The 12,587-nt window shown below is 36.5% G+C and overlaps 1 protein-coding gene and 1 long non-coding RNA gene across 5 annotated transcripts; one reads left to right on the forward strand and one right to left on the reverse strand.

Annotated features, from left to right (window-relative positions):
- The first annotated feature begins 371 nt into the window (after positions 1 to 371).
- On the forward strand, positions 372 to 5,797 carry LOC114144932 (uncharacterized). Of its 4 annotated transcripts, none has more exons than XM_028018190.1 (5): positions 372 to 810; positions 915 to 990; positions 1,164 to 1,208; positions 1,769 to 2,098; positions 2,961 to 5,797. In XM_028018190.1, the coding sequence occupies exons 2-5, from the start codon at positions 936 to 938 to the stop codon at positions 3,371 to 3,373; spliced, it is 843 nt and encodes a 280-aa protein (XP_027873991.1). In that variant the 5' UTR covers positions 372 to 810; positions 915 to 935; the 3' UTR covers positions 3,374 to 5,797. The 4 variants fall into 4 exon arrangements, with proteins under 4 accessions (XP_027873991.1, XP_027873990.1, XP_027873993.1 ...); XM_028018189.1 differs by having other exon boundaries at positions 374 to 793; XM_028018192.1 differs by lacking the exon at positions 1,164 to 1,208 and having other exon boundaries at positions 381 to 810.
- Positions 5,798 to 5,954: 157 nt separating this feature from the next.
- LOC114144934 (uncharacterized) lies at positions 5,955 to 10,065 on the reverse strand. Its single transcript, XR_003595581.1, has 2 exons — positions 6,564 to 10,065; positions 5,955 to 5,995 (listed from the first exon to the last, which is right to left on the reverse strand). It is a non-coding gene; the product is annotated as an uncharacterized LOC114144934 (long non-coding RNA).
- Between the last annotated feature and the right edge of the window lie 2,522 nt (positions 10,066 to 12,587).

Raw genomic sequence — 12,587 nt, forward strand, 5'->3', positions numbered from 1 at the left:
TATATTTACTCCAACTTATACAGAGAGATTTTTATAATCTCATTAAAGATTTTAATCCGTTTGCATCAGTTACTGTCAAATTTTCTCTGCGTTGCGACACTGCATTTGCCTTAAGATTTGCATTTTGATGTACAGCCAGGAGGAAAGCTCACAAACTTGAATCAGTTTAGATTTATGAGTGAAGAAAGTAACTTCCTGTTCCTGCTTTTATGCCAAGTAAAGAAAAGCAAGTCAAAGCGTGTGTGTCCGCGTTAGTGCTTGGGAGGGAGTGTTGGGGGAATTTACAACTACTTACCAGAAATGAGTCATCACTTTAGAAGTAGACACAATGAAGGTCTTCACAAAGTGCAAGTGGCTCTTTAATACATTACAACATTTCCCCTTTGGCCATAATGAGAAAAAAAACAACTACAGTATCAGCATAAAATCTTTGGCAGAAGAATTAACACAATCTCAAAGGAATCATAGAAGCCTCTAATTATGTCATTTTCTTACTGCTAGATAAAAGGCTTTTCACTCTTAGCCTCTGATTTCTCTCTCTCTCTCTTGCTGTCTCTCACTTTTTCTCTGTATGCTCTCTGTGTCGCTCTCTCTCACATGTACACCCCTACACACTTCATTTGCGATCTCATTGTTTTGAAGGTTTCAATTCACGTCCTCCAGAGCGTCAAGTCGGCAGGCGTCTCTTTATGATTTTGTAATGATTAACTTTGTGTCCATAAAAAGCGTGGAGAAACAAAGAACTCTGGGACGAGCAAAAGAAGAACTGAAGAGAAGAAAACATCCTCCACAGGTCTGGTCTGTTCAAGTGTAAGACTTATCAAGGATGTGGTTTTGAAATCACGGTTCAACTTCATTTACTTCAGTGTGTGTTTACAGACAGCAGCTTTAATTTAAACTTTCCTATGTTGCAGTGAAATGCGGAACAGTTAACAATGGAGTTCACAGTTTTGCTCTTCCTTTTTCCTGCGTTTATGCTCACAATGCAAGGTAGGTGTACGATCTGTCCTCCTTGACTTCCCAGAGTTAAAAAAAAACTGGAAAGAATGCAGTCATAGGAAAAAGTCATTTGTATTTATATGACTTTATGTATTTTTTTTATTGTTGTCGTGGACATTCAGCCTATATTTCAAATAGGTTTGTGGGCATTTGTTAATCCACAGCTCTTTTACGGTCCTGCCGTGGCATTTCGGTCACTCTCAGCCCAGGTATTTGACTGGACCATTGCAACAGTTTGATACTTTCCCCCTTCAGTTGTTTTGCTGTAGATTTGCTGCTGTGTATCCTTATCTTGTTGCATGACCCAGTTTAATGTGAGTCCATGAGTCTGACAGATGGCATCAATCACAAGAAGATCTATAAAAAATGCCTTATAACAAACATTTAATATGATAACATGGCCTGTAGAGTGTCAGATAGAGCTGGCGTTTTTTTGGTAACTTCTTCAAGTTGAACCTGTTGTAAATGGGGAGATTGACAACTGGCCAAAATGTTCCCCAAGTTTATTGGCATTAGCAATTGTTTTTCAAAAGTCATCACAAATGTCTTTCAGTCTTGACCCTGGGTTTCACATCAGTATGATCCACTAACAGACTTGCACAATCCCTGCTTTTATAGTGGTTACAGTTGCCAGTGATCATTTATTAACTGCATTTGACTAGCAGCAGGAAACTTTCCTCCATAACTCAACATAATTAACATACTAATATACAACATAGAAGCACACACTTTTTTGTTACTAACTGAATGTCTACATGTTGACTTGCAGACTCAGTAAAATTGGAGGTGAGCTCCAAGATATTCGCAGAGTGTGGCAAACCAGTTTCCCTTCACTGCAACTCATCATCATCTCAGCATGGACTATCAGTGAAATACATGGAGTGGTCCCATGGCAACATGTCTTTATGTTCGGTGGACAGCGAACAAACAATAACCAAATTGCAAAGACACTTTCAAAGTGACTTCGACTGCAAGTACGAAGATGGACGACTATCCCTGGTGTTTGAAAGAATGCTGCCTCTGCAGAGCGGAGAATACAGGTGCAAATTGCGCTCCAACAAAGGAGTGGCAAATGAATGCACAAAGGTGCAGCTGCAAGGTCAGAGTCTATGCTTTAACTTTTCTGGACTGATGTTCCTTATCTGTTTTCTAAAAGCAATTGTGGTAAATGTTTAAATAAACCTTAGCATTTAGTCATAGATTCTTTTTTCTTTCCACTGTTTTTAAATTTCTTGAATTTTTGTGAAAAAGTAACTGAGAATGTGTAAAGTTGTTATGTGGGTAGCCGTAGAAGATGTGTACAATGTTGTCATGAAGGAATGGACACAGTAAACAAGACTATGAGTCTCAAATTCAGCAGTACCACCAGATGAGAGATTGGTTTGCCAATCTGTTGCTGTCCAATTTTCCTGAGGCTGTGTAAACTGTGGCCTCAGTATTCTGCTTTTGTATCTCATTTGCTTTAAGGACTTCCATGTTTGTTCAGTCATGGCAATCATACTTTGGTTTTAACGAGTAATATTTAACCCCTGGTTGTCTTGTTGTATTTCTGGAGGGACTTGCTATTCTTTCCTGACCTTTGACAACAACAAGATCTCATTTTTGGAACTGTGACAGACTGGATATTTTCTCATTTTTGGATCATTCTCTGTGAACCCAACAGATGTTTGTGTGTGATAATCACTGTAGATTTGGAGTTTCTAAAACACAAGCATACACATTAGACATATAATAAATCTTTTTTCTCCATTCTGGCAAAATGTTTTAACAACTGTAGATGCCTAAATCCACTGGCTTCTTGTCATGGATGATGCTTTTATTTGAGTCAAGATGCTGTTAACCATGTATAACTAATAAATTGACTATTGTCTGTTAATTCAAGAGATATGAAGAGCTTGCACAATATTTGAGAATATGATGTGGAAAAAGAAATCTTAACACATTTCTCCTCTTTTCCTTAGAGTTCTGTGGGAAAGTGGAAGCTGTTTTAAGGAGTGAGGGTCCATCCTGCAGATTCAACCACGTCTATCCAGACGGGGATGTGCACTGGTTTCATGACTCTCGTAACGTCTCAGACGAATCCGTGATGCAGCACACTGCTAAAAGCATTGATAGCCATGGCTGGATGATCATACACAGTTGGTTGACCCTAAACGGTACATCAGAGAGAAGTTCACACAAGCCATATAACTGTTCTTTGAAAAGTTCTACTTCTGGGAAATACATTGCAAGTACTTTAGTTCAGAAACATGAACGTCGGGCTGTTCAAGGTGCTATAGGGTACAGCCGTTGTGCAGGAAACAGAGAGAAATCACTGCAAGCTGGGAAGATTACTTTGGCTATTTTAGTCCCACTCATTTCCATGTTAAAATAATGAACAGTGCAAAGTAAAAACTCACTCTGGAGAATGATAAAACGTCAGAGTGAATGATTCGTAATCTGTACCATCATTAATAAGATGGTACTCAGAATCTATTAAAGAACTATGGCAACCAAACAGATGGGTGAGTCATCTTGCCAGGATGGAATATTTCTAATTCTACCTTTTAATTCTTGGCTCAGGTAAACAAGAAAATTACAGGCTGTTCAAATGTGATAACAAGGAAGCGGATAATTTTAAACTATAAATGCACTTGGCTTCTAGAGAGCTTTAGATGAGGGAACAGGGCTTGTTGGTTTTCAACACACAACTTGGAATACACCTATAGAAAGCGCACTTTAACAGTCTGGCTGCTATAAACTAAATTAATGTCAGACTAATGAGTTTTGATAGCCATGCAATGCGGGAAATAAGTATTTTTCGAGCTTGCCTGCTTAAAAATGTAGAGGTCTATAATTCTGAGGTAAGGTGGTTAACTGTAGATACAACCCAACTTTTTAAACAGCATCTAAAATATATAGAAAAATAGCATTCTATGGTTGATAGATATTTGATCAATTACCAACCAGCAACACGTCAGGCTTTCACAAATCTGTTAGTTCATCTTTAAAAAACCCTCCTATGGTCCATTCATTACCTGCATTAATTACATCTGTTAGGACTTGTTACCTGTATAAATGACAAATGTTCACTTTGAGGTTGGGGTCTCAATCAGACCCCAACCTCTCCACCATGAGCAAAACCAAAGAGATGTCTAAAGATCAAAGAAATCTGTGGCATATCAAATACTTATTTCCCACACTGTAAGTCTTCAGATCATGTATCATTTTAATAATATGCATTGCATTGCATATGCTGAGGTAATAATAATGTGGGTGATTGACTCTACTGTATGTTACTCTCAGATGGACAGACATAGAGGATAAAATACTTATTAGGAGGACACATGCAATGTAATTGATCAGACCTGTTTGTGGTATGCAGAACGATGCTGCCCTCTGGTGGTCCAATAATTTGTAGCATCAAATTAAAACAATAGAAATTGGTGTTTCATTTATGGAAAACACCAAATTATGTTACTAATAAAAAATTATTAGTAACATAATTTCCCTATTTATTTATATTTTTGATTAACTCACGAGCAGACTATGCTACACTGATGAACCAGTGGTTACAAAGGAAACATTTTGGACTTATAAGTAGTTCTACTGAGTAGTATACTCATTGAAATCCACTAATCAAACCTAAAACAGTTTGTCACAAGTCTCTGTTATAGCTGATTAGTTTCCTTTTTAATTTGAATTTTAAACTAGCGCAGTTGAATAGTGAAGTGATGATGCACTGTTTGATGGCTGGGATCAATTGGAATGTATGTGTGGTTAACATGAGATGACTTTTCGTAAAATGCCTTGACATGACATTTGTTGTGAAATAGCAAAAAAATGAATAAACTGAATTAAGTAAAAATATTTCGTATTTGCAAAGCTAAAGGTATTTGATTTTGATATTTGATCCAATTGGCATTGATCATTTTAAATTGAACTGATTATATAAAAAAATATTGGTTAAATAAAACTGACAGTAAATATATACATTTAAACATACAGTGGTGCTGCTGTACATGATTTTTGCCCTTGTATGGTCTAATATTTCTCCAACAGCCTGATTTTCTTTGCTAGACCACAAATCAACATGAATAATGATTGTAATATACAGTGTCCAAACTAAAATTATATTATTATCCTGGCTGACACAAAAGTAGATAAGTAGCAAGGAAACATTGTTTAGTACTCTTGGAAAATATTGTAAAATTCCTTGTTAGAACTGAAAAAACAAAACACAACTAAGTGGCCAATCACATTAGTGCAGCTGTAGTGGGTGAACTGCAAATACACCCACAATTTAAATGCTTTTCAAGATTCCCAAAGAATCACATGCCAGGTCTTATACGTATTTGGTTTGAAGAAATTTAACAGAGCATTTGAATGATGGAGAATTTGATATGGATTGATGTAGATAAATAGGATCGTTTTATATCTATTTGCAAATTTACTTTTGCAAATTTCGCTGACTGTTTGAGACAGTCAGCGAAGGTAAAATAAAATTTTTAATAGGCCATCACCATGAGACAAATGTAGCTTCAGGATAAAAGCTCTTATTTTCCAACGCCTCAGTGCTCCTTGGTCAAGCCATGATAGCTCTCTGCTGGTGATGTCACTGAATAAAGGTAAAGATTGAGCTTTTAAAGGCCAGATTAGTCACACACATTGGATATGGCAAGACTGTAGAGCAGCTCAGAGTCACTGTGAGGAAATACTTCAAGGTGACTTTTACCAGTGCAAGGTGCACAGATGCCTCCTCATACCGACCTAACATACAAACTAATGTTGAGTTTGAACCCAGATCTCCTAATGGTTTCACTTTGAAAGTCATTTTTTATTTCTAAACAAGTTTCATCAATATCCAACCAGATATGTTTTTGATTTCTGGGCTTAATTTGTGCAAAGAGGGAATTTAATCAAGAATAAATTACTTAATCTTGTAATTAAAAAAAATATTATGTTGCATGTTTTCTGATTGTTATTTTTTTATTTTGCATATATTTTTTAGTTTTACCTATGATAGGTATTTTCCTTTCGAACCTAAATAAAAGAAAGAACCACAGACAACGTATATGAATTTCGTGTATAGCTTTTGCAAAAGGAGAAGGCTTTGAGAACTCTTGGGAGAAGGCTCTGAGAACCTTTTCTCCGAGGAATCCACAGAGCATTCTGGGCTCCCTTACAACGGCTCCTGTTTTTATTGTCTAAGAAGGACAGGCAAGGGGGCAGTCAGGAAAAACAACAGAGGTCGTAAAGCTTCTAACCCAAACATCTAACAACCCAGGTCCAGATGTGATATCTGATCAAAGGTCTGAGCCCGGTTCAAATCTCGGTCAATACTGTCAAGAAAACAAAATACGACTGCTCACAGGTGGTTACTAAATTAGGGGGTGTTCTTGCAAAAGGGTTTAAAGTCTGAGAAACTCAGTGTTATCTATTTCCCGTAAAGTTGAACAGACAGTAGTGACCTCCAGGTCATTTAAAGAAGAGAACACTTTAAACAGAAAATCACAAAGATCTATAGACTTAATGTGAACTAGAGTAAGAAAATAAAATGATAATACCAAAAACTCTCTAACAACCTAAATAATGTGTGTAACTGCTGTGATTCTTACTTCTGAAGACATGAGAAATTAGTTCTGTTTTATTTTCTCCTAAATAACTTTATACCACTGGATGCAAAACTGTATAATATTTTGTGGCTTAAAATGTCATTCAAACTTAGGGAGATAATCGATAATCGATAAAGCCATATTCTAAACATTGTTAATTGTAAAGTAGAAAATGTGTGAAAGATGTGTGAAACATAATTTGATCCTTAAATAAATCTTGAATTAGCTTTAAGAAAACTTGTATAACATTTTGCTGTGGGTCAAAATCAATCAGCCTTTAGAAGAGTTTTTCAATTTTAAATCTGCTGATGCTTTCCTGAAATGTTTCACAATGATAAGTTGCATCAGTAATTTTTTTTACAGTGCCTGACTGAAATGATAGACAAATTTCATATCAATTTTGTAAATTCCTATTCATGTTTAGCATTAGCGGAACTTACTTACAATGTGAGGAAAAACCAACTAGAGATGGACTCATGGCGTGAGGTGATAGACATCGTCCTTGGAAAAATATTTTCACAGCCTCTTTCTTAGCTGGCACAAATAAAAGACTGACTGATTATCTGTGGATAATGTGCTTCCTTTCACTGATGCCATGCAGAAATAAAGTATTCTGGCAACACTAATGAGAAGTTCTTCTCTTTTTGCATGGCTCCCAAACACAGAGCTGACTGTTTCAGCTCCCAAATCTTAATCTATTATCATCTTTCACCTTATATTTTAGCTTAACTTGGTAAATATAAACATTTTGAATGTTATAAATTTGTTTGCTTGCAGTGTTTTTTATACGACTCTAATTTTAGATATTTCTTTTGTTGTGAAAGCAGTCATTCTTTCTTTTGTGTTACTTTGAATTTTAATTTTTTCATGAACAAAGTCAAATGAACAAAACATTGCTTGTTTTTAATCAAAAACTGACCAAAATAATTGTGCATGTATGTATATTTTTCAGCTGTAAATATTGCATAGAACTGTAGCATTCACCTGTGACCACCAGATGGAACAAGCTAGCCATGAAACAGTTTTTGTAGCTGCAGGCTGAGAATTATCATCTGGGGTACAAGATGTTCACGTTTTGTTGACAAGTTTAAAGCACTGTTTTGATATGTAACAATTGTATTTCTTATAAGGCAGGAATAATTTTACAACACAAAAACATGGATTCAAGTATAGATATTTATCAGTTTATAGTCTTTGGTTTTTACTGCATTATTTCTTAACTTTGTCCAACTAGAGTTGCTGGTGGTGAAGGTGAAAATTTCTGTTCCTGAACTTTAAGGATTTGTCATTTGTAATCTAATAAAAAGAAACCTATATTTTTATAAGGCACCCTGCAACTTTGATTCCTCATCCCTGTGTTTGAGGTTTTTCCTGTAAGCACCTCATCTGGCCAGTGTACACAGTGGGGGTTGTTAGGTCAGTTTACGATGATAGGAGTGCATGCTAGGCTTCTGGTCAAGTTCCTATGGCAACTGAGAGGCTTTTTACCGTCTGCCCCGACTTAATTCGTGTTTGCGTGTGTGCACTTGTGTGTCTGTGTACAACCAAATATCCCAGTGGGGTGTTATCTCCTTCCAGCAAGGTTTACCTTATCACCCTGACAGCGGGCTGGTTGAGGTTCAGGTGAGTCGCCTCAGTAGGGTACATACAGATGAACAGCGGGAGGGGGAACCAAATGTATCAAAACGAAGATAAGAAGTCATGAACGATGAAAACAGTGAGCAGGGATGGAAGGATGCAACAGAAGAAAAAAGTGGAGGGACAACAGAAGTGAATCACAGAGATAAAAGCCAGTTTATGTCAACAAACCAAAGAGATTTATGTGAAACACTCATAGCCTTTTACCAAATATTAGTGCAAATGTGAGTTAAAACTGGATTAATTGTCTCAGCCTCTGAAGTCTATAGTGTTCACTGTTAATAGTAATAGTTTCTGTAGACTTTTCTACTTAAAAGCATACACCTACTGAGCAACCTACCCACACACAATACGCATATTTTATTTGAAACAATGCCTTAATGATGAGATTTTGAATCTAGAACCAGTATTCACCTTGGAAAATCTGTTGTTACCTGGCAACATGTGGAGTGTTTTGTTGGTAAAAATTACTTGTTTAATAGTGGTGTAAATCCATAACAGGAACTATGCACACATGTTGATTTCCCTGAGCAGCTTCTAAATGCATAGAAAATCCAAAGTGAGGAACATACAGTAGTTTCTAAATCAAAGGGTAAAATTACACAAATTAATGGAGAATAAGAAAAACATACACCAATCAGGTATGGCCCACCTGCCCTTTAGAGGGCAGGTGTTTGCTGCTGATTGCAGCCAAGTCAGCCCTGGACTTCTCCCAGCTCCTTATGGATGGTGATTGGTGGGAGTCTCCCGTCTTAACGACTGAAGCCTGTCACTCCTTCAGCGTAGATATGGGTGTCCTGGTGTCACTAGTCTCCTTCTTGCACTGTCACTCAGTTTGTGAGGACAGCCTGATGTAGGCAGATTTACACATTGGGCATATTCCTTCCAGTTCTTGACAATTTAACTGAACTCCAGGGCATATTTAGTACCATAAAGACTTTTTGAATCCATCCTCTGACTTACACATTTCAGTAACATTTTCTCTAATTTACTTGGAGTGTTCTTTTGTCTTCATGCTGTAATGGTAGCATGAAGAACAAAAGAACACTGGTAAATACTGATTAACCAGAGGATGGACCTTTCAGGTACAGGTGTCTTTACACTACGGTCACTTGAGACGCGTTCACTGCACTTAGGTGATTTTAATGCCTCTCATTGTAAGGACTACTAGCAACTCACTGGACCTCTGTTGAATTAGGTTAGTTAGTCAGATGAGATGAGTATTTATGGAGTCACTTATTTCATGTTACACATGTTTATTTGGCATTATTTTTGAAGAAATTAGTTTTCACTTTGACATGAAAGAGTTTTTCCTTTGTATATTTTTTTGTCAAAAAGTTCAATTTTGTTGATCATGATTGATTTGTAAAAACTGTAGGGTGTACGTTTTATCTTTTTTGGTAATCTGAGCTACAGAAGATAATCTGTTGGAACAGTATTTACTTCTGAGCTGCATGAATGAACCTTGGCCACCTTTGACCTTGTCTCAGTTTCATTATTGCTTCTTCCATGAACGACTGTTAGTGGGTATTGGCCCCAGCAAACACACCACAAGAACTGCAGTTTTTGAGATGTGACTCAGTCATCTAGCAGTTACAATTTAGCGCTTATCACACTTACTCAAATCTTCATGCCTGGCCAATTGAAGACACAATGTCCCCTGGCTGCCTACTATGTACCACACTCTACCTGATGCAATGAAGAAATAATCAGCAGTATTCACATCACCAATCCATGGATATAATGGTATGCCTGATCAGCGTATTCCTATGGAATGATTTTTAAATATAGTGAATATAATTAATGCCATAATCAACTCTTATCTCTCTCTATATATATACACTGCTCAAAAAAATAAAGGGAACACTTAAACAGGTGTTTCACACTTAAAGTGTTCCCTTTATTTTTTTGAGCAGTATATATATATCTATATAGCCAATCAGGGAGCATTACTGGCTGTTTTAAGTTCAAACATAATTGTATTATTCTCGTTTGAATATTTTCTTGTAGCTTGGAAGGAAGAAGAATCATTTCAATCATTAAGTTCAATCATTTCATAGTGTTCCGTGTGAATGCACACTCCTAAAAGACTTTATATAACAGCTTTACGAAATCCATACACGAACATCTCAGTGAGAAAACTTTGTCTGCTTTCACCTCAGTGAGTATTGACATGTAAAGTTACATAAGGAGAAGCTGCAGATGTACATGCTAATAAAAAGAAAGATTATCTCAGGGCTGATTTGGTCTATTCACAAATGTTTTGGGTCAGTGAAAAACATTGCCTCTGTGAGATAAAAGGTGATCTACAACAATTACAGCATTCTGTGTGCAGTGGTTTGGTAACAAAATAGTACAACTGGACAGAGTTACGTCTGGTGAAGACATATTCTATGGAACGATTTTCAGGAATGACAACTCAAAAAAGGGTATTTTTGTTTTTGAGGGCGTATGGGAGCTGACTTTCCATCCATAACATTTTCGTTCCTTTTACGCAGCGAAACGTGAGGATGGCATTTGGCAGTCTAGTAAGGTGATGCCCAGGGCTTAGAGCCCACGTGCCACAGCACAAGGTCATGTCCAAGTTCTTCAGAAAGATAGAGTGTGTGGAGAGGAAGACAGAGATTAAACGGATACCCCTCAATGTGCATGTAATATTTAGGCTTTGATGTTGAAAGTGCATAATAACACATTTAAAGTTTCCAGGTTTCTGTTACTAGTCTGCAGATCTTGATCAGAAATGCTTCATGATATTCTGAACACACTGCAAATCTGAATAATGAAATACATTTGAAATGTTTTATTTTCTAAATTATATCAGGGCCTTTGCAGCACAATTTCTCTGGAATTGATTTTGCCTCTTGGCCATACGTAAATCTTCTTGAGTCTGAACTACAAAGTGCAAAGGATGTGAAAAGGGTCATAAAGGATAGATTTGTTTTTTGTGTTTGTTGCTTTTGAAGTTGCATCATTAATGTATTGGCAGCACATTTTGCTGTTTGTTGTGCATTTCCACCTGACAACAACAGTAGATTTAGTCTTTATTGATTTTGGAAGCAGCACAAGTAGGAACTTTTTTCATTATGTTTCATTCAATATTTTAATAGAAATATTAAAAGTTTTGTGTGATTATAATCAGGGTGGGTAAATAATTCTGAACCCAATTGTATTTATAACTGTCTTTAGTAAACACTAATTCAAGAAACTTATTTTTTTGTAAATTATTCCAGCCACCCTGTACCTTGTGCATTTCCCATGTGCTCTTGCTACCAGTGTATTACATACACCAATTATATGCTGGACTGTTTAAATGTAGAGCTCTTAAATCTTTACATAGCCTGCATCTTGAATTCTGTTTGATGTGACATATACAGTTAAATATCTATTTCATGATTTGTTTACTGTTTATTTAACAGAAATGTCTGTAATTAGAACCCATGTAAGATAAATTCAGAGAGAGTAAATTAGTTTGCTGTCTTGGTAATTTTTAAAATAGCCTAGATAACAAAGCTTATCTAGGCTTTGTTATCTAAAACCACCAGTTTGTCATAAAATCCCAGCATGAAAATGAAAGGGGAGCCATGCTGATAGTTTACTGATAAGACATTTGGATATTATCAAAAGCAAAGCCAGAGACACATACAGTAAAAGGAAACCAAGGAAGACAACAATAAAATGGAAGAAACATACACTAGATGGATGGACGGACGGACGGACGGACAGATGGATGGATGGATGCTAAACTGTGAAGCTGTATTGAAGCTCAATTCCCAAATTTCAAGGATTGTCTGCAAAGTTTGCTTTCACTATTAAAACACATCATAGACTTAAATGAGCTCTGGGATCTCTCATTTTTCAAACCCAAAGGAGAATCACTGAAAAAGTTGCCCAAAATTAAGTCTGAACTTTCTTTGAAGTGAGAGTCCACAAATGTTCAAAAAAACATAAAGGGATTCTCTGTGGACTTGTGTTTGGCAAGAAACTGCAGATTGTTGCTCTGGTTGTGGCTTAATGAAGGTACAGCAATATTAAATAGTGGATTATTATAATGCCAGATTTTTTTTTATAGCATCACAAATCTTAGATGAGGCTCTGTCCATATCTGAACATTTATATCAATTTTCAAGTTTGTAGCTTAAGTGCTGTTGCATTTATGTCTGGATTTTAACACCTGAATATGCTTCGATATAAACTATTCCATTGTAATGTTACCAATGTTTGTCCTGCTCTCCTTGTGTTTTTTTTTTTCCTTTTAGATTTAACAGCTGCTTGGCTGGTTAATGCTCTTGTTAGCATGCCAAATCCAGTTTTTGAAGGCTGGTGTCATGCAGCTTTTAGATATCTTCCTGGTCCAAC

Source organism: Xiphophorus couchianus, chromosome 5 (genome assembly GCF_001444195.1).
Source record: "Xiphophorus couchianus chromosome 5, X_couchianus-1.0, whole genome shotgun sequence".
Lineage (NCBI taxonomy): Eukaryota > Metazoa > Chordata > Actinopteri > Cyprinodontiformes > Poeciliidae > Xiphophorus > Xiphophorus couchianus.

Coding starts and splice junctions, on each gene's coding strand:
- LOC114144932 (XM_028018190.1), top strand. CDS start 936: ATGGAGTTCACAGTTTTGCTCTTCCTTTTTCCTGCGTTTATGCTCACA. Junction 991..1,163: donor GTTTATGCTCACAATGCAAG/GTAGGTGTACGA, acceptor GTTAATCCACAG/CTCTTTTACGGTCCTGCCGT. Junction 1,209..1,768: donor TTCGGTCACTCTCAGCCCAG/GTATTTGACTGG, acceptor GTTGACTTGCAG/ACTCAGTAAAATTGGAGGTG.